We start from the raw sequence: 26,352 nt of genomic DNA on the forward strand, positions 1-26,352 counted from the left end.
TTTCTTTGAGATCTAGTGTTGGGGGGGGGGGGGAGTAAGTGTTTTGTAATAGCTATTTCGAACCCATATTATATTATATCAGTTTAGTGATAATAAAAAGGACTTGAAGCTCAGACTGTTATTTATAATTTTTAGTGAATGAAATGTTTGGTTCCTTATAGTAGGATATATATAATGATATATAATCAAAGCCTAGTCCTTATTATTGTCTAACATGTATAATTTTGTATGATACAAATTCAAATTAGTGTCAATATTTCTTTGATCGAATCCAAAGGCCTATTCAGACACTTTTTTTTTACGCTAAGTGGATAGAAGTAACAAATAAAATTGGCAACATTTTTCTGATTTGTCAATGTTAGCCTATTTGAATTTTTGAATGTTAAAACTATAAGGGGGGGGGGGGGCGATATTTATGATGCCTCTTCAGCTCTTCTCTATATATAGAGCATGACCGGTTAGCTAAGTTATTAAAATGTCGTGCTAGCAGTGGCGTCACTAGGGTGTGCGGTCCACATCTCTAGGTATATATATCTATAACTAAACTTGATGGGCTTATAATATCTATTGCACTACTACTCGTTACTCCACTATCTACTATATATTTTATTTAAGGCCTTAAAGGATGCAAAGATGGTATTTCTTTTTAATAAAATCGTTTGTATTTACACTGTAGTTATTTTATATTTTTGTATTAATCAGGTAAAAACAGCATTATTACCAAACTTAAAAAAAAATTATTATATCAATTTAAGGGACGTCGTTTCATCCTCTAAGTAGAACCTTTCTACCTTGGCAATAAGATCAAATATTTTTTTTAAAGAAAAAAATTTAATGCCTCTTCAACAATGCAATGCTATAGTCTACCTCCCTTTTATGGTAGAACGGACCAATTTCTCCCGACTAAGGTACCATCGTACTATTGACTTTTTTAAAAAGAACAGACCCGCTAAAAGACGTCTTGCTAAACACTTCAAGGATGATCTTATGACAAGCCCAGTATAAACTTGCTTGATCTAGTGAGGCTTTTCTCAGGTTGTGGGAGGGGGCACCCCATAAAGAGGTGTGATGTTCTTTCATGGGGCCTGGGGGCACAATGCCCTGACCAATGGGAAAGGGGGCACCCCATAAAGAGGTGTGATGTTCTCTCAAGGGGGCATAATGCCCTGACCAATGGGAAATTCTAATTATTTTAAAAGGGTAAAATTAAAAAGTTGTATTTTCATTGTAGTTATCAATCAAAGTATGAATATTAGCCTACCCACTAAAATGACATCCCCCCCCCTCAAATGTTTTGAAGGTTTCAATATTGTAAGAGACAGTGTATAATTATCTATATTTTTAAAACTGTTTTCTTTTCTCCTGGTGCTTGGAAAGTACTTTTCTTGTAGTAAGAAGAACGCGTGTCAACAACAACAACAAAGGTTTTATTTAAAGAAAAAAAGGGGGTGGGTTCTGCCGATATTTAACTGTTGTGTAAAGCTCACTATTAATCCTAGTTTACACAAAAAATACGTGTCTAATACAGAAGGAAGCACCTACTGGTCAATTGCCTATTATTATTTGATGGACATTCATCTTTGTGTTAAATAAGATGTCTTGTTGTGGCTTTATTTATAAAATTATAATTCAACATAACAATGGAAAACATAACAAATGCGAAAGAAATTTGACAGTTCCAACATAAAGAAAGTCGAAAAGACTTGTGTTAGCGGGGATGTTTTGAAATGTCTTCTTCAAAATATTTTGTTGCAGTCTGCAGAAGCTTTTAGCAAAAACGATAGAGATCTACGTTTTAAAAGATAGGCCTACTACTTAGAAGAGGAAGGCTCTAACATAAAATATTTTTTTTTATGCATTGGTAGGCCTAATTTAATAATGTCAATTTACTTGATTAATATTCAAACACGGATTTATAACTACAATGAAAAAAATTCTTGTCCATTGAGAAATAAATTTGACAAGTTTCAGTCCCCAGCCCTCACCCCCCCCCCCAGGTCGTAGAGCCCTCTTGTCAGGAAGTAGACCCCCTTCCCTCTAGTGCACCCCACAGTTTGAGAAACGCTGCTGTTACAGTTGTAGATCTAAATGACAACATCAAAGTGAATTGTTTCAATCATCTCCTTCTCTGTGCTTAGTAAAACAAGTCAGGCAAACGCGCATATCCTTTGGAAGCTCTCAAATAGGTTTGGATCAATTTTAGTTGATATTTCAAATAGTGCTGATACCCATTCAGGTGCTGATCTGCTAGCTAGGCTTCATGGAAGTGGCAGCTTTTGACAAAGTTTACCATCATAGCTTGCTTAAAAAAATAAAATAGTTTGGCATTGATACTTCATTGCATCAGTGGATTCAGGAATTTCTGATAAGGAGAGAACAAACTGTAATAATAAATGGCTCTAAATCAACATGAATAACAGTAAACTCAGGTGTACCACAAGGAACAGTCTTGGGTCCACTACTATTTTTAATTTACATAAATGATTTACCAAATTGCATTACTTCAGGAACAAAAGTCAAGAATATTTGCAGATCATTGCATAATATATAGAACACAAGATACAGAAATTTTACAGATGAATTACAGAAATGGTAATCGAATTGGAGCATGTCTTTCCACCCAGAAAAATGTCAGTTGTTAAGAGTAACAAAAAAAAAAATTAGAACAAATACATTCCACTTATCTTATTCATGGTAAACCAGTAACACAGACTAAAAACGCAAAATACCTATAGGTGTTATAATAAATGAAAAACTGTCATGGAATCCCCATATTGATAAAACTATTAAAAATTGAAACAAAGCATTAGGGGTTATTAAAAGATATTTCTACAAATCAAATAATAACATAAAACTAAAATGTAATTTAACCTTAGTTGGGCCAATAATAGAATAAGCATCCTCTGGGACCCTTCAACTCAAGAAAAGATTAAGAAACTGGAACAGACACAAAATAGAGCAGTGAGATTCATAATAAACGAATATTCACATTTGACTAGAGTAACACCTTTAGTAAAATCAGTAAAATTTAGAAAGCCTTCAGGATAGAAGACTTAAAAGTATAGTAGCAACTATACATAAAACATTGAACCATAAATAATCTTCAAATACGAAACCTAATAAAATACTCAGAAAACACAGATAAAGGTACATTCCTTGTTCCATATGCTTCTTCCATGGTACTATTAGAGCAAGGAATGGGTTGCTTGAGCCAGCCAGGAAAACCAGTGACTTGGCAGAATTCAAGTCATTGGCTAACATGCATGACTAGATTGAACTAGGAACACATGTAGGAACTAATCATATATAAGATGACCCCTACCAAAATTATGTGAAAATTGCTAGAAAAAAACAAACTGCAACAAGTCTATTTGATTTATACAAATCTTTATTATTTTACAACATCAATAAAACCTTAGATGAAAGTGAAATATGTTTTAATATGATTGTTTATGATTTACATTTTGCAACATACTTTTTCTTGCTTATTCAGTCTACTTTTTAAACTTTTTTTTCCCTCATTATTCAGTCTTCAGCAAACAGATGTAGGTCGATTGGCTGCTAGAATTGATGTTTCATAATAATGTTTCATTTTCTTCAATAGCAATATGTAATTAAATATACATTGTGATTGGTGTTAGGATGTTAGGGGAAAAAAAGAGGGGGGGGGGAAACTATCCAAACTGATTAAAAAGGGAAAAAAAGAGGTGTGTCTATATTTCTTTAATCATATTTATCCTCCCACTTTGCCTACTGGCAAAATAAGAGACACATTTTTGAAATGATAATAAATAATATAATAATGCAAAAAATATTCAATTATTTAAATTTAGTTAACAACTATCAAATATTTACAAAAGATATTTGAAGTAAGTAACTGACACAGGCATTAATATCAAAGACCACAATGAGGACACTAAGGCTACGGCAGCATTCCCATTAGCTTTTGGAGTAGTAACACTGTCAACAGGCTTTAGTTGATCTAAGGCCTCATACCTGCAGTGACAGAGAACAATCTGAATACAAGACACACAAACAATGAATACATGGTCACTACTCTTAAAACGTGCTTGTCCATTCAGCTTACAAATTAAACTATTTTTTAACTCATTTCAAAACTATACCACAGCAATCTTATTATTTTCATGCTAATGAAAATAGTGAATTGTTTTTTAAGGATTGTAGGTTAATTGTTTCTGTTTACGTGAATTACTGAACTAATTACTATAATTTTACACTTAAAGCACATTAGGTAGAGATAGTTTACTTCCAAGTTAAATATAGTCAAAAACAACATACCATATTTCATACATTTTCTAAATTGTTTTTAAATAGTCCTATTATAATTTAAACTGGATACAAATCGTGATGTACATTAGAAAGCCAATACATGGAGCTGATAGTAATGAGATTAGGAAGTCATGCATGAATTAGAGTTTTGATTAAAATCAATAAAGTACAAAATATGAATGTATTAAAACTTACTTTTGTATTTGAAGAGCTTAAATCTTACCAAGATACCAGAAGTTCAATGTGACATGCTATTGAAGTAATTTACACATGAAATTAAAGCATCTCTCTCTCTCTCTCTATATATATATATATAAATATAAGTTCAATTGATATTTACAGTATATACAGAAGAATAGTATATAAAATAAAAGAACAGAAAGAGGCTGAATGAGAGAAACAGATATAAGAGACAAGGACAGAAAGAGAAACAAAGAGATGCTCATGAGAGAATAAAGAGAGAGAGACAAAGAGAGAAAGACAAAACAAAAAAGACAAGAAAAAAAATTGCTATCTATTTGGTCTGAAGCAGTTTGAACAAATTGAGAAATGACATTACAAATAAGTGTGTGTGCTATCCAAGCAGAAGCAAAGTGACAAGTTCCATAAGTAGTGCCCGCTGGTCAGTAAAAGTAGAATATTGTTTACATTAGACAGGCCTGGCAGGATTTCTGGCAATGTCTCATCATGAAACGAGCATTTCTCTCACAGTGGCCATCTTTGGCCCAAACAGAACATAACACTTCAGTATCTCTACAACCTAAGAAAAAACATTGATCAAATAATTTTTTTTTCAGACTGACTCTTAATTCTATAGGATTAAAAAAACACAATTTTATAATTAAAAAAAGAAGAGAATTATGTCCTAAGTGTACCCATATGTTAATCTAGTCATTCATGTTAATTAGGACCTAACCTCAATTAATGAAGTCATTGGTTTTCTTTGTTATAATGAAAGTAGGAATATCATACACTTACCATTACAATTATTGCAAGATTTCTTACAGTAGATCAAGTTATATCTAGGATTACTGTCACAATAACCATCTCTAGCCCACCCAGGACAGCCTTCATTCATGTCTTCACACTGATCTCCTGTGATCACTGAAACTGGGGAAAAAATGTTGTTATTGTAATAGAAGTATTAGTTCAACAAATGTTTTAATCAGTTGGATGTGCTTTGATTGTCAACTAGTGATCAAAGAACTTAAAAAATCAGAAACAATGAAGATAATGAATGAAATACAATTGGAGACAAGGAAAAGGACTGATGATGCTCTTAAAAGGCTGGTACAAATGACTGCACAGGATGACAAAAAAGAAATGCATATCTAATGAATAAACAAATTTACAATCAAAATTTTTGTATCTTTGGATGGATGAATATCAGCCATAAACTTTGAACTATTTTCTTAATGTGTTTTTCTTGTTTAACTACACTTGATATCATAATCCATTGTATTTGAATTCAATTGTGCTTATCAATCTCTATATATAATTCTCTTCATGGCTCAAGAGTTTGGACAAGAAGTAAAGGAAAGATCACTCTTTTATTTCTACAAGTCAGAGTTACCCTACAAAAACAAAAAAGAGGGGGGGGGGGGGAGAACAAGTAGTATTCACCCGTCACAAAATAGCAGGGCCGACTTAACCGTTGTGACCAAGAGGTCATGGAAAGATCACTCTTTTTTATTTCTACCCCATGTAGTTTTAGCGGCCAAAAAAAGGAGGGGGGGGGGGGCGAGGAGAACAAGTAATCTACTCTGTATTCACCCATCACTAAATAGCAGGGCCGGGCTCAACCGTTGTGGGGCTCTATGCGAAACCGATTTGGCGGGGTCCAAGTTTGGGTAGGGATACAGATAATAAGTGAAAATTAAGAATTTGTATTAGAAAATACATTCCTCTTTGCATTTTATCCATTCTTTACTACCTACAGAATTACTTTACGAGCCTAGCGTGTAGCGAAGCCATACAGTATATCATAAAAATTCTGTTTCCTACATAGATCACGCTCAATAGCAAGAATTACCAAATGTTTCAATCTATCTTCGACAATTGTTGACCTCAAGTAATTCTTCATTAGTTTGAGGCACCAGAAGCTTCTTTCACCAGATTCCACAATGCCTTTTTTTCATCGTGCGTAGGATTGGCGTTTTCTATTTTGAAATGACACCCCAAAATGACAATATTTTGTCTATATATTTCAGGAAATTTTTTTTTTTAGTTCTCAAAAGATTTTAATAATTTCTCGAGATTTCCATTCCATGACTTTTTCGTATATTTTGCAATTTCAGGAGATTTTAAGGAGCTCCTGGTAAATCAGGAGGCTGCGGGAATTCTGTTTTAATTTAATAATTTACACCTAGAATTAGCGTGGGTCCTTTGAAAGTGCAGGGCCCACAGTGGTCACATAGGTTGCATTGGCCTAAGGCCAGCCCTGCAAAATAACGGTGTATGCTACACTGTGGGTCGACTAGTATGATTTAATTTTACACATATCCTGCTTGAAATTTTTTTCTTGTTCTACAAAATGTTCAGTCAACATGACATGATATTTTTTCTTGCAATAAAATGGATTATTCATGTCACATTAGCATTACCATCCTTGACCACAAGTGAAGCAAAGAAACTATAGCATTAACAGATTTAAATTTGAACTTCAATACATATTGTCAGGCCAACACACCTGTGCCAGTGACCAGTGTAGGTGTAGTGGTCAGTATGGTCGATCCATCACAGCCAGAGCATGCTTTGTAGCAGTTCTTGTTCATCCAACGGGGATTGATGTGGCAGTGGTCGTTCTTAGCCCATATCTGGCATTCAGTGTCCGAATTATGCAGATTATTGCAAGTAGCTATGGATATAATTAGACAAATCATGTGATGACATAAAGAAATAATCTAGTAATATGATGTTTTATAAAAGACTACACAGTGAATATGTATGTGGCCAGCTTTTCAAAGCAAAGATTGGACTCCATAACCTCTATACTTTGCCAGGACATTGATTGTACAAGAGCCTACAGTTCTGCAGCATGAAGATGGCTATAAAAAGAAGGACTATTTCAATAGAAGGGAAGTAAATAGCAATACTTATTGTGGCATTTTAAACTTTTTTTTTTTTTTTTTAAGAGAGATTTTTAGTTATATAGCCAGGACAGAGTACTGAGTTGAAAATCACATGGTATATGTGATTACTTCAGTAAACTTGTAGAAATAAAATTATCTTGGACAGTGTCAGTACAACATGTACTTTACATTTAATAGTAAAAAAATACCCATCTGCTTTTAAACTTTAAAAAAATACACTTGTAACCCAGTTATAGATAGGATAATTAATACTACCCAGTTCTAATAAGTAATTTACATCTATTCATAAGAAATAATGGATTAACATTTAGGGTTGTTCATCATGATGCAAGCTACATATTTGTCAACTAAAATTGTTTAAATCATGCAAAAAAGAGTAAGCAGTGGCTCCTTCATAGAAGTCAGCTAATTATACATTCTTACAGGAAGTTGTGGTCACCACAGGTCTAGCTGTTGATTTGGTAAATCCACTACCAGGTCTTCTTGTGGTAACTGTAGCTGATGTGGTCACTCCGGCACATTTACCAGTTCCACAAGCCTTTGTACAGTGCTTCATCATCCATTCTGGGTTACTCAGACATTCCAGTTTCTGGGACCATATTTCACACTGGACATCATCATACAGATTTTTACATGAACCTAAATGTATAGGATAAACATAACAGTAAAATGTAAAGTATTATAGATTTCAACTTAGATTAAACTAATATCTTCTTTTATAAATGTTCCTTCAAAAAAGACACACAGATCTATATGTTAACCAATCATTCATATTAATTAGAGAATAATCTGAGTTTTCCTGGCTGATTCATGGAAACACAAGAATACATTTATAAATTGGTCATGGAGTCCTAGCAAATAGAAAAAAGAAATGTGCATTTTGTTTTTGTTCTTTTTGAGTACTTTTTAGGTTTTGTTTTTGTAAGTTATGGTTTAGTGTTTTAATAATAATAATAATTCCTCTGTGGACACTGATAAAGGGACTATAATGAATTTTGTTTCTCTTTAGCGAAACTCGACCCTGGCAGTGCCAGAAAATGTATACTCATTTGTTTCTAACATAATAATAATAATAATCTTTATTATCCGTGAGGAAATTTGTTTTACAATTGTGCATAACAAAAAACAATACATGATTAGAGCAAACATTTGTACAATAGCACACAAGATATACATTTATACCCCAGTTTCTCTTTAACATTACATGCAAAATTTACAAGTTAGTTATTTATTTATGTATTTCTTTTGGTCTTCTGTTCTACAGTATTTATAAATTTAGTGATTTCACCAAAGGTGTAACTCTGGTAACTAGTTAATATGACTATTCCTTAGTGATAAAACTCAGGCGTTTATTTTGCATATTTTCCAGCGTCTATTTAGCAGATGTTTTTTTTTTGTTTCTACCTTTTCTACTTTATAATTGTCACGCTTACATGTGTAAGTGGGAAAAGAAAAGTGAAGGTTAAGATAGAGTAGGCATGAGAGGAAGGTTCTAGAGATTGTTGGGGACAAGACTATTTAAGGAGGTAGTTGGGGATGAGACTATTTAAGGAGGTAGTTGAAGCTTTTTTTTGGTAGTCAGAGTAAGGGACTAAAATTGTGAGAGCTACTTAAGATACAAAGTTAGTTAGTTTATTTCATCATTTCTAATATTAGTGTGTATCCTTTGTCTGAATTGTATTTTCTTTATCTATATTTATTGTTTCAGGTTTGAGAAAAGAATTAAAATAAAGAAAGTTACGTCTACTCTGTGTCATTTTATTGCATTTTAGTAGTGTTTGACTTATATCAATGGCATCTCTGAATCCACATGTCTATCTCTTCAAATGACTTACCATCTTCACATTTCTCACAAGACTTTCTACAGTTGTTAATCATCCAGCTTGGGTTGGCCTGACACTCTCCATTATCAGCCCATGACTTACAGTTCTCATGTGTATCTACACATTCCACTGAAATAGAAACAAGGCACTGATGAATGAAAAGACTTTATACATATGTATATATATATATATTCTTTTATATTAAAAAAAAGTTTATAAAATGTTTGTCATTTAATATCATTTTTCTCTCATTTTATGTGAATTATTTAAAAAAAAAATCAACTGCTTTTGACATTTTGCCATGTCAGCATCTTTCTCCATTAAAAAAAAAGTAAAGTTCCCCTTTCAGACCTTGTGGTCTATAGGGAAGATGATGTAAAGGTCATCTGTTTCTGTGGTCCATGGTTAACGAGAGTGTCATGTGGCCAGCACAATGACCAACCGCCTTTACTTTTCCCTAACTAATGTCAGGTACTGGGTGGACTCAAAGGCGCCCAAAGATCCTGAAATTAAAAATCCCAGTCTTCACCAGGATTCAAACCAGGATTCAAACTGGGACCTCTGGTTCAAAAGCCAAGTGCTTTACCGCTCAGCCAGCGTGCCTCCATTTGAATTTTCAACAAGAAGTCTATTTCTTCCTGGTACTGTTGGCTTTTGGCTACTAAACTTTAAGCTCTTTTGCCCTCTGAACCTAGGAAAAGTAGTTTGCTGTTCTTCTCATTGTTCCCCAAAGGCAATACAGAGTTTGGGTTATGCTGAGTTGATGAAGAAAAGGGTGTGTCTGAGGCAGAGTAAGTTTTGTGATATTCTAAAGGGATATGTTTAACAAAAATTGGTAGGTGGGTTAGATGCAAAAGGTTTATTATATTTAGATTTTAATTTAATGTTGTGTTTCCTGTTTTGAGTTATAAGGAGAAAATTGATGTTGTCTTCTTTGTTAGGAATGGTCACTCTATGTAAATAGCTCAACCTTTGCTTCCTAATTTCTTTTTTTTTTTTGTGATTGCTAGATAACCCACATAATTCACCAGGGAAATACACATTTTAGTTTCCTTTCAACATTTTTATTCAGGCCTTTGGGTCATTAAGAATATTTACCCGTAATATTATAGTACCAGAAACATAAAAGAATGGAAGAGCCTACCATTGAAAGAGGTTTTAAACATGCAAAAGACAGGGAGGAATGGAGAAAGACAGTCGACAAGTCTTGCTTGGTGCCCCAACGGTCCAACAGACTAAGGGATAGGTAAAGGTAAAGTACCAGGAATATTTAAAAATTCAACATAGACTGAAGAAAACTATGAAGTCATTTCTATGAGCAGTTATATTTCTTTTATCTAGTATAACATTTATACTTTCTTTGACCTCTTTTTTTTGGCTCTGCATTCCTAGTGGCAAAGTGACCTCAACAAAAGCAGTACTTACATTTGTCCTCATCCACACTATTGTCTGTTCCCCCACCAGTCACCTCCTTATCCAGACACATGCCACAAGACTTTTTACAGTTGTCAAACATCCACTGGGCATTGACCACACACTCACCCATCTTGGCCCATTCCTCACATTTCTGAGTGTCTATATGAATGTTGCTACAGTTAACTGGAAAAAGAGTAAATAAATAAAGCAGTAGTATTGGAGACCTTAGATAACATAGAAATAAAAAGATTTTCTTAAAATAAAGTTTAGATCTAAATATAGGCCTAGGTATAAAATGCAATTAGAAAAATCTTTTGCTTTCATTATGCAACAGTATATATTGAATTGATACTTTTCTATTAAAAAAGAAACCTAGGCTTATGGGTGGAGTAGTATCCTTATAACTTTATGTTTTCTAAAACTAAACTAAAGTTTAAGTCATATAAAAACAAAGAGGTAAGTCAAACCATGAATGGATTTGTAATTTTGTAACCTAGAACATTTAAATGAAGAAGTGGTGTAAAAATGACTAAATTACTTTAAACCTTACACTGAGGGCGTGTGGCAACATCTCCACACAAACCACATGTAGCTTGACAATTGTTGATCATCCACCTTGTGTTGGTTGAGCAGTCTCCTCTTTCTTTCCATGTTTTGCATTTCTGGGGCGAGTAGAAATCTTTGCAAGGTCCTGGTCACATGATAAGTACAGAAAGACCAAATATTTTCATTGGTAAAATTATCATTTTTCATTTATGTAAAATCTATTAGATTTATAGATCTACAGATCTAATGATTTTAAAAGTCAAAATTGTCATACTATCTAGATTCTAGATTTGGTATTATTATACTTTCCTTGTTGCTTTTTTTTTTTTAACAAGAATATGGCCATTTCTTATTAGCAAAATTATTTTAATAGCTCTACTAGATCTAAATTATAAATGTAAAAAAAAATCCAAATATTATAATATTTTGTTACCAAGTTAAAAAAAAAAAAGGGCAAAACACAATACATAACAATTTACCAAAAATCACACTTATACTATATGATTAACATATGAAGTGTTAAATTAAGCAACAATACAGAAAACTAGGTCAACTTAAAATATTAATAGACTTAAATTACTTTTTTCATTGTTTACCATACAACTATTAATTTGCCTTTAAGTTTACTGGATAGTGGATTAGTTTGAAAAGAAAAGAAAAACCTTACTTCCAGTTGAGTGAGACGTACAAATATAACCATGGCAACTAGCAGTTAGCTATAATATATCAGTAAGTAGGCCAACAAACCATAAACACAAAGTAGGGATTTTGTGACTTTGCTAATGGCCAAAAGAAAAACTTAGATCAATGAGGAGTATATTAGGCCTACATTCATTGCAAACATGCCATTTTTTGTTTATGATTTCCTGGAATATCATAAAGTAATGTTTGGGCAATATCTCAATATGGACTCTAGTCTAGATGTAATTATTAAATTAAGATTTTTGTTGAATTCTTATCTAGAAAAAAGATCAGAATATGCTCTCACATGTTCATTGTGGAATACAAATCTGCAATGATCAGACTTAGCCTATATTAACATTGCAGTTCAGGCAAACAATATTAGGCATACAAGAGTATCATTGAACAAACCATGGTAATGATTTGCCAATTTTCTGTATATAGTTAACTTAAGATAAAGTTAATTGATTAAAATTAGCGATATACATCATAATATCAATCATTTATATTAATCTATAATATTCTATAACAAAACATGCTGATCATCATGACACCAACCTAATAATGTACGTCTACAGATCACATATAGGCTACTATAGAGTCTATGTTAAAATGATATAACAGATCATGCTATCAATAAACTTAATTGTTTTAGTTTTTAGGTCAACATACAAAACATAAAAAATAAACACACATCATGGAATCAACAATTTCACCTTCTATAAAAGAGCATGCCAACATGACAATTTTAGCAAGGGATATTACAACATCTATTAGAGATTTTCATCTTTGGTGGACAACTCAAAATAAACTAGCTTTTAGTGTATCTGGTGTACAAACTCTAATATAAGGAAGTGTTGCTAATCAATGCATTGTCTAAGATAGGCCTGAGTAGTGTGCACTTTTTTAGCACTGGAAAATCAAAGCTTTACACACTTTCCATTGTAGTTTAAACATATTTTTTTATCCTTTTGTTGATGACAGCGAAATAGTGTCCTTGAAAATGTTAATCTGTTTATTTATCACAAAATTTCTCAGTCTTCCTCTTGTTATCTTCTTACATTTTTCTTTTCCTAATAATACCACCACATTTCTCTATCTCTTCCTTTCATATGTTATGTTTTCCTAATAATACCACCACATTTCTCTATCTCTTCCTTTCATATGTTATGTTTTCCTAATAATACCACCACATTTCTCTATCTCTTCCTTCCATATGTTATGTTTTCCTAATAATACCACCACATTTCTCTATCTCTTCCTTTCATATATTATGTTTTCCTAATAATACCACCACATTTCTCTATCTCTTCCTTTCATATGTTATGTTTTCCTAATAATACCACCACATTTCTCTATCTCTTCCTTCCATATGTTATGTTTTCCTAATAATACCACCACATTTCTCTATCTCTTCCTTTCATATATTGTTTCCCTAATAATACCACCACATTTCTCTATCTCTTCCTTTCATATATTATGTTTTCCTAATAATACCACCACATTTCTCTATCTCTTCCTTCCATATGTTATGTTTTCCTAATAATACCACCACATTTCTCTATCTCTTCCTTTCATATATTATGTTTTCCTAATAATACCACCACATTTCTCTATCTCTTCCTTTCATATGTTATGTTTTCCTAATAATACCACCACATTTCTCTATCTCTTCCTTTCATATGTTACTGTATTTCATTGCTTCAAGAATGTAGACCCGATTTTCAAAATCAAAAGCCAAACAAAGATGGATAGACATTTATCCTGAAAATCTCCAATAACAAACATTGGTTAATACTTACTACCGGCACCAATGAAGCATTTAGTGAAAAAGCACCTTCAAATATCAAACAACATCCAAGCTCAGTATTTGTAACAAATAAGCTCACCTATGTTTCTTAATTGTTTTGGTAACATTTTGGTCATTAATGGAAACCATGTCCAAGACCAGAGCCTAGATTTTTTACCTGAGTACACGAAATGACTGGTTTAAAAAACATACAAATAGAATGCAATGGAAAGTTTGTGGTAGTTTAGAAGCCTACAAATATCACTTTTAATATTAGGAGACTTAGGCTAGTTACTACTATTTTTTGAAAATATAGGCGTATATTTTAGAATTTAAACAATTTATTTGAATTAATTTTATCTACAATTTTAGTTTACAGTCAAACTTCAGACAACCAATTTTAATAGTTCAGATATAAAAAAACATACTTTGGCATCAAGCTGCCATTTTCTGGAAGATGTCTGCTGACTTATACTTATTAGAAAGACAATAGTTGTCAAAACACGTCTCTCTTACAGTCTATGAGTTATTAAATTTCTGGTAGTTGATTAATTGATTTTGTGTCATTCTTGTGTTGGGCGGCTAAAATTTTTTTGTTTTGAGCAGCTAACACTCTTTTTTAAAGGGCAGTTAGAATTAGGGTCGTATTAAGCCGGCAAACATTATGTAGGCCTATTTTAACTTTAAGGCCTACAAATTCATTTAAAACAGTGATGCTCAAAGGATGTTCTGCTGACCACACCCCTTGCTGACCACACCTCTTAAACTATCCTCTGAAGCTGTAGACTAAGGCTCGGTTCCACTGACCTTGACAATTACTTTTTTTGTGGCGATGGGATCTACCATGGAAATATATATGGCCCGAGGTTTAAACTTTTCATTACTCAGAAAAGTTGAACATTTTATTCTAGAGCGATTTTAATCTGAAAACAAGATCTACAGCTCAATAAACCCAGTTTCAAGTCACCTTGACTTCTAGGTCCAGTTCCACATTCACCGCAAGCTTTCTTGCAGTAGGCTTTCATGTACTTAGGGTTTCTTTCACATTCTCCTTGGTTTGCCCAGATGTAGCAGGCCCAGCTGTTGTAGTCATTCACACATTGAGCTGTACAGAACAGAAAGTTTGCAATATTTTAAAGCTAAAATTGAAATAGAATAGTTTTATAAAATATAATTATTCAATGTCAAAATAAAGTCTGTTTCTGCTTGAAACAATGTTTCTGAAACTTTTGCAATTTCCCTTAGGTGCAAAAGTTTTGTGGAATTAAAGCAGGTTCCTCACACCCAGCCAGCAAGAATTGGAGTTGAGAAGAGCACTTAAAGCTTCAGAAATTTAAATAAACAAAATATAAATAGAAATGCTTGCCAAATTAAGTAACAAAAGAGTAGAGGAAAAGATTCATTGAAAAATTAAAGGGCACGACATGGCCTAAAATGTGCTGATGTGCCAAAAATAAAAGTATATAAAAAAAACATGCAAAAGTGTCATACTATTAAACGATGTCTGTTATTTAAAATATTTTAATTTTTTTAAACATTGTATATTAATGTCATTTTACTTGGTTAATATTCAAACTATTTTCAAACATATCTGCAATGAAGATATCTTTTTTTCGTCTTTGAATATATACACAATGGCTTCACGCTCCTGTTAACTGGGTCATGCCCACAGTTTGAGGAGCACTGGGATTAACTTCAAAAAAAGATTGAAACTCAGCAAATTCTTTTGTAACATATTATTAGCTATAAGTGTTGTGTAATATCTTAACTTCAAGACACTTCAGAACAAAATACTAACTAGCAAAAAAAAGATTACTTTTTTATAACAAAGCTTATCTAAGGTAATTACTAATTTAATTACTAATTAGGTAATTACTAATTACATTTAAATGAAAAATAAGGGGGTTTCTGCCATATAAAAGAAAATAATTTAATTAGTACCGATTGATTAACTAATTGGTTAATTTTTGGATTGATTTGTGTACTGTCATCAACTATGAATAATTGTGCAAAGTTTCAATTAGATCAGAGAATGGGAAATAGGAGAAAAAGCATGTCAAAACATAATATGGGACTTAAATCCATGTATACCTCACATGCATCTACATCTCTAATTAAGGAGCAGTAATTCCCCTTATAGCGATATCAAACAAATTAATTAATTAATAATTAATTAACTAATCTGTATATTTATTTTGATTGAATCATGTTTTGTCAGGTACAAAGCTGCAAAGCTTTAACTTCATACGAAAGTGGGAAATGTGAGAAAAAACATGTTTAAACTTTTTACCACACAGACAGAGTGAGTTGATATAAACTTCTTTAAAATGAAAGTAGCAATAAATAAAATAACCTACTGAACCATAACTTACAAATATAAAAAAAAAATACAGCTTAATAAAATACTCAAGAAGAAACAAAGATGAAAGCACTTTTCTTTTCCATATGCTAGGACAATATCACACTTCTTTCCTAATGTCATTAAAGCATGGAACGGCTTGCCTAATTCAGGCAATCAATTACTTATCAGTTTTAATCTCTAATTAACATGAATGGCTAGATTTACATTTAACACAAAGATAAGCTTAGGAAACAATTATCATCTTTTTTTGAAGGAATATTTGTATTTTATAAGATAAGTATCTAGAGATAAAAATAACAGCAATTTACCGTTTTTAGTTGTTTTTGTTTTATCGCAATCAGAGCTTCCGTCCTCGCAAATACATTCACAGTTCTGGTCTAGATGTCCAGTGGGTCCACATTTGTTAGGATCAGGACAGCGTCCTATTAAGAATAAAATTACATATAATTCAGAACTTTTTAAAATAAAAAGAATAATTTTGTTAACACAATGTTAACATGTACTATGTAAAAATATTCACAAAGACTCACAATGGTTTCGTTTTATCTAGTTAATCTTTTAGCAGCATCTTTGCTATCATTTTAAAATCAATAAAAACTTAAAGGAAAAAGGTTAAATCTGCATATTCAACGGTAAGAACTCTATATCTATTTAAAAACAATTTGAAGCGATAGAGCAATATCTAACAGTTCTAGGTAAGCCCTCTTTTCAAACCGAAGAGAACAGCTGTACAAAATTTGTACACCACATGGAACAAGTGTACAAAAAAATGAAAAATAAGCTTGTTGAAAATGGCCAAGACAAAAAACTTACTGGAGCAGTTGTACATAAAGTTAACAATCTCGACATCAGTGTAGGACAACTCCTTTAAATAGACTTCACCAATCTCATCTTGTCTTGATTGGTCATTGGCTCTGATAGTCTGCTTCTGTCCATCCACTGAAAATGCCTTAGAAATAAAAATAACAACAACAACATGAGTAATGTTTGGTCACAGAATAAAATGGAGCAGGTAGACGACGAATCGAGGGAGAATTTATTAATTAAATTTATTAGTGATATCTTTGTCTTTATGGTTGTGAAAGTTGGACACTGAACTCTGAGGCTGAAAGAAGAGTAAGTGCTACAGACACCAGAAAAAGAAGACAAATGAGTTTGTTACTTGTACTTTTAAAAGTCAAGCACTAAGGGTACAAACGATATAGAGGAAAAAGAAAGCTGAGTGGCTTGGTCATAAGACTCATATCATATTCATTGTAAGTGATAGGCGCTTCCGCGCTTTGTGTTATGCTATGCAGTAATGCAGATAAGTCAAACGAAGGAAACTCTCAAATAGCAATTCTAATAAAACAGGCAAAAGGTCACCAAGTTAAATCTCTAAGTGCATGTCAAGAGTAGTATGTCCACATCGGTTTCTAGTTTGCTATTCTTTCTAAAAACCATAGACTATAGTCTATGCTCAAAACCTAGTCTAATTATTACTAGTCGCGTCATCGTCTCTAAGTCAAAATTTCTCCTCTTTACGAAACAAATAACTAATTTCTAATAGTGCCATAACATAGGGCACGACCCAATCCTTCTAGATACAATAAAGAGAGCACAAAGAAAGGATCGTCCCAAAAAAAAAAAAAAAAAAAGTTTTCAGGACAATATAAAGGATGGACAGGCTTCTCTCTTGATATCCAACTAAAAACAAGCTGCTGACAGGAAAAGTGGAGAGATTTGGTTATAGCACCTCTACCTCTAAAGAAAAGAGATTTGGTTATAGCACCTCTACCTCTAAAGAAAAGAGATTTGGTTATAGCACCTCTACCTCTAAAGAAAAGAGATTTGGTTATAGCACCTCTACCTCTAAAGAAAAGAGATTTGGTTATAGCACCTCTACCTCTAAAGAAAACGATCACATGATGAGATGATAAAAGGAAATGGAATATTTAAACTTAGAAAGGAGGCGCGGTGGCTGATCGGTAAAACTCTTGGCTTCCAAACTGGGGTCCGGGACTCGAATCCCAGTGAAGACTGGGATTTTTAATTTCGGACCCTAGTTGTGCAGGCCACATGACACACTCGTTATCCGTAGGCCACAGAAACAGATGACCTTTACATCATCTTCCCTATAGACCACAAGGTCTGAAGGGGGGAACGTTTTAGACAGAAAGATAACACAGTCCGTAAACACCTTATCAGAGATGTTTAAAAATTGAATCTAAAATGTTATTGTTTCTATGACATATTTACACTCAGTTGTTTCTATGTCATATTTACACCCACCGTTATTCCGTAATGCATGACCGAGGAAAGCTCATATGGCACCTTCATCTGGTCTACCACGTCCAGCGTGTACTTGTTAAACCAGACTCTCATCTGAGGCTGAACGTTCTGGTAGAGAATTGAGATGTAGTTATCTCTGTCAGGCAGCTGATGCTCGTGAACCAAGCCAATGGCGTGACCAACCTCGTGCAGGTACAGACCTTTCTGGACAATGAGAGATAAACAGAGTCAGCCAATGTATCATTGTCAATAGTGGATAATGGAAATTCAATCAATGGAAATTACACATTAATAAATGATTTATTTCTAGCGTCTCACGAAAAATTTCGTTGTGCGCCAGGCAGTGGCGTAGCTAGAAATTTGGCAGCATTTGGTGGCCCGGGATTGATTACTTTGGGGGCTCCTGCATTTTGCGTAATATTTAATATTTAATGTAAAAAAGAATTTCGAACACTCATTTGGGGCCCGGGGGAATTTTCCAATTCTACCATCCCTCCCCACTCTAGCTACGCTTCTGGAGCTAGGTCAGCTTCACATTTGCGTGGTGTGAGCTGAGTACAGCAAATGACAGTGGTTAGAATTATTGTCTGTGGTGAGGCCTAGGCGAAGTACGATAGAGTTTCAGTCTCTTTTGCGTTAATCGTTTACACGAAGCACCCTGCCCCTTGTTATTTAGACAAAGCTTAGCAAGCTAAAAAGTGTCTTTCCAAGCACTCTTGGCTATGTTGCGTTTTTGTTTAAAAATAACGAAGCTCCTTCAGTTTTTAGGCCCAAACTAGGTCGTATACTTAAAACACCGCAAAGTTCTGTCTGTATGATCTATACAAATGAAATATGTTCTCTGAGGAGTCAAAGCTAACGATCTGAACGGTCAATCTATTTGCAATGTATATAAACTTGGTTCCTGTGCGATATGTTTCAATCACAATCACGTTAATATATATATGGCAGGCTGTCCACTCAGTACTGCCTAACAATTCAATTAACATTTGGAAATAGTATATGTTGGGAGACGGTATGTGTTTGTGGAGTTCCCTACCAGGTATACTTTATAGTATCGCGTCCATACCTGAACTAGAATAGTCGTAGTCATTTGTGTATATAAAAATAATAATAATAATAATAATAAGGCTTGTCTTCGATTCCGAAGATTAGTGAGGAATACAGTATTTCCGTGGCTGTGCAGCCCCAGCTGTGACCTACATATTTTGCCACAACCAGGGCAAGCATAACCATTGTCCGCAGGTGGTAGATTTAGATTTTCTTTTCGTCGTCTGCGTTTGTCCTCGGCAGCAGATGTTCTTTTGGTATCAAATGTGTAGGCCTATCCCGCGGCCTTCGTGAGTGACCTCCCATACGGGATACGTGCCCTGCCCAGCGTAGCTATCGGACCATAAGAAGTCCTTCTAGACTGTCCATACCCCCGTTCGCAAGGACAATAATAATCATAATTTAATTTGATTAGTACAGCACTTTTAAACTACATAATGTAGTCTCAAGGCGTTATGAGTATAGAGTAGTGAATGTTCGTACACTGAAACAACGGGAGACATATTTTCTGTCTCGCCTTCAGGCCAACAAGATCAAGTGTGAAGACCATTTCTTCACTTCTATAACACACTTCATTCAGGAGACTCCTACTAAGTACAGTGGTTCTGAAGCTACACTTTCTCGTGAACCTCGGTGATGAAAGAATGTGATCTGATGCATCTTTACTTTTTCTCATCATGTTTATGCTGTAAGGCAGTGTTTCCCAAAGTAAGCGTACCCCCGAGGGGTTCGGGAAGACTTTGGAAGAGGCACGCGTTGCACCTCATGAACCAGGCTGTTTAAAAAAAATACCCATTTATTATGTTCCTTCTCTTCATAGATACAAGGCGAGGGGTATTCAGAGTTACCAAAATTATAAAAGGGTACACTTTAGTCCAAAGTGTGAGAAACACTGTTGTAAGGCAATAACATTCATCTCGGTGGGCAGCTGGAGGAATATGGGAGGGGGTCAAAGTAATGTTTGGTAAGATTTTGGTAAGATGTGACTTTGGTAAGATGTGACTTTGGTAAAATGTGACTTTGGTAAAATGTGACTTTGGTAAGATGTGACTTTGGTAAGATGTGACTTTGGTAAAATGTGACTTTGGTAAGATGTGACTTTGGTAAGATCTGACTTTGGTAAGATGTGACTTTGGTAAGATGTGACTTTGGTAAGATGTGACTTTGGTAAAATGTGACTTTGGTAAAATGTGACTTTGGTAAGATGTGGCATTGGTAAGATGTGAAAGAAAAGCCTGAATTAATGTACCGGATTGTTTACGTTTGAGCTCAAAAAGATTTAAAAATGACAACAAAATGACTAAATGTAAATGTAAACCAAAGAATGGTGGATCAAACCTAAACCTTTCACTTTTGTAATATTTGCTCTACCTTAAGCCATTGTGAACAATCACTAGCAGAAGTACAGAACGCGCTTTTATTTATTGGTTTGAAAGAGTAAGTTATGGCACACCCTAATTAAAATGTTGAGAGTACTTACATATCTACATCCTGGAGCCTGTAGGTTTAAATCCTGGACACCACCAACCATTCCAAGTAGTGAATTGCACCTGAAGATTTATTTTTTGAAATAGTTAAACGAATCAATGAATTACAAATGCAATCACCTATCTATAATTCTCACATTCCCAGTGGTTCCCGAAATCATGAGGAATTAGAAGTTACTTAACCATCACTCATTTCCTCTTGAAATGGATTTCCTCAGGAAATGAAATGGATTAGAGGTGGTAGCATTAGATAATAACAATACGGCTTTTCCCACGGAACACCACGAGCTAGTGGCCAAATGGTGTACTTCCTCTAATAACAAAGCTGTTTTAGTCTAATTATTACAGCCTTACCCTACGCCATTCTGGAATCGGACACTATTTCTGTCTTGGTTAGTTGCAGGTCTGAATTGTACACATGTATATCTCTCCCACTCAGTCAAAGCCCGTCTCATCATGTACTGCTCCTTCTCGTCTGGACACAGAAACGAGGAATAAAATCCATCAAACATCAACATCAAAAATAAATTGTAAAAAATAAAATAATTAAAAAAAAATATATATAAAAAAGGGCTAATCTAAAAAGGATGGGGGGAAATCCACACCTTCAACTATATATGTCAATAATGTAGAAGTTATTTCCCTTTTTAGTATCAAAAAATAAATAATTAACAATACTGAATTCACTAATTGGTTAATTTTTCAATTGATTCATGTTTTTGTAAGTACAATAAATAATTATTTAAAGTTTCATTTTGATCCGAGATTGGATGTGGGAAAAATAACGTGCACAATTATTTAAGGGGACTAAACCAGATATATTTAACCATATCTGTGAATACAGAAGGATTAATTTCCACTGTTGGTATCAAACAAGGGGATAAATAGCCAGTAAGTTAATCGACTAATTTTTTTTCCCACTGATTCATGTATTGTCTACCCTACGTCTTTAAATAACTGCAAATAGTGTCAACTTGATTTGAGGATTGGTGTGGGAGAAATAACGTTTTCAAACTTTTGACAGACAGGGGGATATGATATAAGCTGTGTAAAACCAAACTCAGACTAGAATGAGATCTCTCGATTACAACACCAACACTCCTATCTTTGAAAAAAAAAAGAGTTCCAAAGTGTTTCGAGCTACAGCTGAGTTCTACTCTCTGTGCTCTTGACCTTCTTTTCATTGCTAACTATTTGTTGCACGACTAGAGTAACTGATCCGTACATTCCTTTAAAAGGTCAAGAATAACCTTAGCACTTATGGTTATGTCACAAGCTTCACACAACGACAAAACTATCTTTGAAATTTGTATATACCGAAATGTCCACTTGCAAAAGAATATGGTATGATGCCTTCTGTCCATCGGAGTGTAGTACTTTTGGCAGCCTTTCTCTTCTTTCTGGAAGTCTGGTCCTTGGCTAAATTGGCAAAGTAGTTTTCATCCAGAGAAACACCATCAGGTGCTGGCATCATGCCCATCTTGAACATTTCTCTGTGCAGCAAGAGAGCAAAAGACCGTCAAGATTAGCTTCAGATGGAAACATAAAGAAACAAAAGAGTAAGCTTAATGCAGGTACCAAGTTTTAAGTTCAGTCTGATGAAACACTTATACATAATTTGTTTCCCAATGTGCGTAAACTATTACGGAGTTCTTCGTATTCCTACAATGTACCGTCACTAACCATGAGAAGACAGCCACCGCAGGTTGTGACCCTTACGAGGAATGATGTGGTGGATGGCACATGGGCTGGTGAGCTTTTCTTCTTCACATGCAATGTAATTGATCTAGGACACTGGAGGTTTCTTTTCTTTTTCCCTGTTCGCTTATTCCTTTCATCTTAAAGACATTTCCAAGAGGTACCACGATGAGACCAGGAATAGAGTATACTCGCTAAAGTTTTACCTGAGATCAGTATAAAATAACAAAGTGGGATTTCCTCTCTCAGGACTTCATCGTGGTGAAGAAATGTCCGCAAGTGTGTCTACAAAAAAAAACGAAGCTGGATCCCAGTGGGTTACCTTATCGCCCTCCAAACCTAATGTCCAACATTCAACAGACTCGTTTGGCAATTTAAATCGTCTGACAAACGACTCCAAAAAAAAAGAAGAAGGGGAAGGGAGGAGTCTCAATAATTTAAGCGATTGCGAGTTAACAGTCTCCCCACCTTAAATTGGTGCTAACAATATAATAAGTATGAAGGAAATTCTTGAGATTAGTCTTGTTCGATTGCTGAAGACCCGTGGCCGATTTGACCGATGTAGACATCCCGAATGGTATTTACCAATTGACCATAGAAGAACCTTCAGACAAGCGAAGAGTCTCTGCTTAATCTTAGGCGCTGGGAGAAATCCTATACATGTGGCTGTTGGGTTTCAAGGAATCTAGCATTAGTAAGTTTAGTAATAGTAATAAGTTTTCATTTCAGGAACACATTTTGCAATGTCTAATTACATTTAAACATTTTGAGAGTAAATTCTACAAAAAAAAAATGTTGCGTATCAAATACCAGGATAATAAGACAAAATGTTTGTACTAGTCAACACTCTGGATGGCAAAAAGGAGGAACTCTTCAATAATATGAGGATACGAAAGTTGAGCCGATTCGGTCATATTGTAAAACATGACTCACAGTTGAAAGTCTTCCTTCAAGCTTCAGTGTAGGGAGCACAAAGAAAGGGTCGTCCAGATAAATGCTGGCTGGACAATGCAAAAGAATGGACAGATCTCTCTCTTGATCTCCTGTAAAGGACAGCTGATGACTGGGAAAGGTGGAGGGATTTGATTTTCGCGAATTTTCAAAGCAGCCTTTCGACAAAGTCAAGTGACAGATGATAATAATGATGCTTTACATTTATCTCTCAATGAGATCCTCACCACTGATCCACGGACCTGCTTGCTACAACATAAGAAAACAACTTCTATAGACTTACTCAGCCCTGGGAGGTTGGTACATGTGTAAGAACTGATCACGTGACAAATACATGTCCAGCTCTGCAAGGATCTTTCCGTCGTCTGCCAAGATCATGTTGGAGGCAACTGCAAGTAAATACTGCAATGTTTGAACATGCTTTAGAAACATTTCTTACGTTAAGTTGATGACCTGCTGGTACAAGTATCGTACTTTTGAAGTTTTAAACAAGTTTTTCTTTAAACTGCTTTCTTTATATCTATTTTTGTTATACATTTGTCCCAAAATTCATTCAAAATATATCTTGTTTTTAAAATGTGTGTTTTAAAATCTTAAGACACACGTTTTAAAAACAAGATATATTTGCAGTTTGTTCGTGTGGTATGCGCTCCGGAGTGTTGTTTTGATAGTATCGGGTTCGAACCCTGCCATCCAGCAGGATTTATGGGCTAGAGCTTAGGTATAGCTGACGTTATAGCCTAGGTTATTGCTGAGGTTATAGCTTAGGTTATTGCTGAGGTTATTTCTTAGGTTATTGCTGAGGTTATAACTTAGGTTATTGCTGAGGTTATAGCTTAGGTAATTGCTGAGGTTTTAGCTTAGGTTATTGCTGAGGTTATTGCTGAGGTTATAGCTTAGGTTATTGTTGAGGGAACGTATGAAAATGTACTTGTCATTTCAAAGTTCTTTGCATACAGATGAGAAAACTTAAACTCATATTTTACGTCCATAAGGCATAGAACATATTGTTATAAACCTGGTGGTGGCACAGATGGGGGTAGTGGTGTGAGTGTAGTCAGCCGACGCAAATCGCCCCAGGCCAGCGCTAGACGAGCGGTCAACCGTGACGAGTTACGACGATCGGCCGAGACGAGTTAACAACATGAAGGTTCGAGTAGGATCGGTGTCGTGAACAGAGCTCAGGAGCGTCCCAGAATAATCGAGCGACGTTCTGCCCGGTTCTAGAAGGCCAGTAGGGACCCTATATAAAGAGCGGAGGTGTCGCAGTCAACACGGTTCAGAAAGCGGGTTCACGACAGGAGTTCAGAACACGGTCGACTACAGCACAGTTCAACGGTGTGGTTCTGTACGGAGCATTACGACGGTTCAGTGCGGAGTACTGTCAAGTACAGTTGAGACGAACGGCGTCTTGATCTTGGTCTGTGATCGAGTCCGACACAACGAGCCCAAGTGTGTGAAGTCAGTCCCGAACTGTTGAACCCAGTGCAAGCCCGGAACGAGACGGAGAGGCCAGTGCAAGACTTGATACGGCGGAACGGTGGTATCGGAGAGATATTTGTTATCGCAGAGCTATTTGTACTGTTCTACGTGCTGCCAATTGTACAGTATTGGCTGTTATTTATGGACATTAAACCTTTACGTTATTTTGGAGCCCTGACTTGTCAAGTTCTTTAAGTTGGTGGTGTATGGTGCAGTTTGCAGAGAGCCTGGATAGTGAGATTCGTAACAATATGCTAGATCTTGCCAGTAGTTTATAAGGCGCGTACATTGCTTAGCAACACTATGCCAATAACAACAGTTTGTACACAGTACTTCATGCATCTCACAGTTCATGGAGGATCTGACCATTCTTACCATCTATTTACAAAGTACATGTAACTATATATAGACACAGAAAGATGTACTTGACATTATTACTTTTTTTTCTATTTACAAAGTAGATAATGAAGAGACTGATTGAAAGATGTACATGGCATTCTTACTGTCCATTCCTCCCAACATTTCAGAGATGACCTGGTCAATGGTTTTATTTGTCTTGGGTTCATAAATGTTCTTAAAGTCAGGTCTTGGCGCCTTGGCGCCAGCATCTTGCGTCAGAGACAGCAACACCTGGGGATGGAAACAGGTTAATTACAAGTCATTAAGTTAGTAAAATAAATACAGACTTTGTAACATGATCACATTCCTTCATATGACACTATCTCATTCATTCTCTATGAAAGATGAACGTTTCCGAAAACAGTTCTAGACAAAAGAGTTGTTTTCTTTTCTCTCTCAAAGAAACATCAATGGAAATCTATTGTCTGGTGTTTAATTTGTCGTTTCAAATCAAACAATCTTCAACTCTCATTAGAACTATCGAGCTCACATTTCAATAACAGCAAATGTACTTTCTTAATGGACAAATAGGTAAACAGCATCCGACAAATAACATAGCTCCATACACTCTAAACATACACTCTAAACATACACTCTAAACATAGGCTCTAAACATACACTCTAGACATACACTCTAAACATACGCTCTAAACATACACTCTAAACATACACTCTAAACATACACTCTAAACATACGCATCTCAAAAAAGCATGCATAAATATGATTAGAGAGTTATATTGCTCAAAACAAATGGAAATTCCGTTTCTTTACAAATGAAAAAAAATATAGAAGAATTTTGTTTGCCCGTTAACGTTGCAAAATAGAGAAAAGTGAATTATGAGCCGCTAATAGGAATACTAGATACAAAACTGTACAAAACAGGTAAACCTTGAAATATATTCAATGTTAAAAGCTCAATACTATAGACCCGAAGTACGATGAGTATAAAGAGAGACCACAGACAAAAAAAAAAACAACAACATATATATAGGGCCTACACACATGCAAAATAAA

General features: G+C 34.7%; 1 protein-coding gene across 5 annotated transcripts in view; it reads right to left on the reverse strand.

Annotated features, from left to right (window-relative positions):
- Positions 1 to 3,371: 3,371 nt before the first annotated feature.
- LOC106076897 (zinc metalloproteinase nas-15-like) overlaps positions 3,372 to 26,352 on the reverse strand; it is a 31,714-nt gene continuing 8,733 nt past the window's right edge. For 2 of the 5 annotated variants that reach the window (XM_056035031.1, XM_056035032.1), the window contains exons 3-20: positions 25,442 to 25,568; positions 23,740 to 23,845; positions 22,125 to 22,300; positions 21,162 to 21,282; positions 20,801 to 20,870; positions 18,271 to 18,474; positions 16,813 to 16,948; positions 16,308 to 16,421; positions 14,605 to 14,742; positions 13,738 to 13,815; positions 11,172 to 11,312; positions 10,631 to 10,804; positions 9,218 to 9,334; positions 7,806 to 8,021; positions 6,980 to 7,147; positions 5,269 to 5,400; positions 4,939 to 5,050; positions 3,373 to 3,996 (exon numbers count right to left, since the gene is read on the reverse strand). In XM_056035031.1, the coding sequence (XP_055891006.1) occupies positions 3,852 to 3,996; positions 4,939 to 5,050; positions 5,269 to 5,400; positions 6,980 to 7,147; positions 7,806 to 8,021; positions 9,218 to 9,334; positions 10,631 to 10,804; positions 11,172 to 11,312; positions 13,738 to 13,815; positions 14,605 to 14,742; positions 16,308 to 16,421; positions 16,813 to 16,948; positions 18,271 to 18,474; positions 20,801 to 20,870; positions 21,162 to 21,282; positions 22,125 to 22,300; positions 23,740 to 23,845; positions 25,442 to 25,568 (2,475 nt within the window). In that variant the 3' untranslated portion in view covers positions 3,373 to 3,851. Of the gene's footprint in view, positions 3,997 to 4,938; positions 5,051 to 5,268; positions 5,401 to 6,979; positions 7,148 to 7,805; positions 8,022 to 9,217; positions 9,335 to 10,630; positions 10,805 to 11,171; positions 11,313 to 13,737; positions 13,816 to 14,604; positions 14,743 to 16,307; positions 16,422 to 16,812; positions 16,949 to 18,270; positions 18,475 to 20,800; positions 20,871 to 21,161; positions 21,283 to 22,124; positions 22,301 to 23,739; positions 23,846 to 25,441; positions 25,569 to 26,352 lie in introns of all 5 variants that reach the window. The other 3 variants (XM_056035033.1, XM_056035030.1, XM_056035034.1) reach the window with 3 other exon arrangements.

Source organism: Biomphalaria glabrata, chromosome 7 (genome assembly GCF_947242115.1).
Source record: "Biomphalaria glabrata chromosome 7, xgBioGlab47.1, whole genome shotgun sequence".
Taxonomy (NCBI): domain Eukaryota; kingdom Metazoa; phylum Mollusca; class Gastropoda; family Planorbidae; genus Biomphalaria; species Biomphalaria glabrata.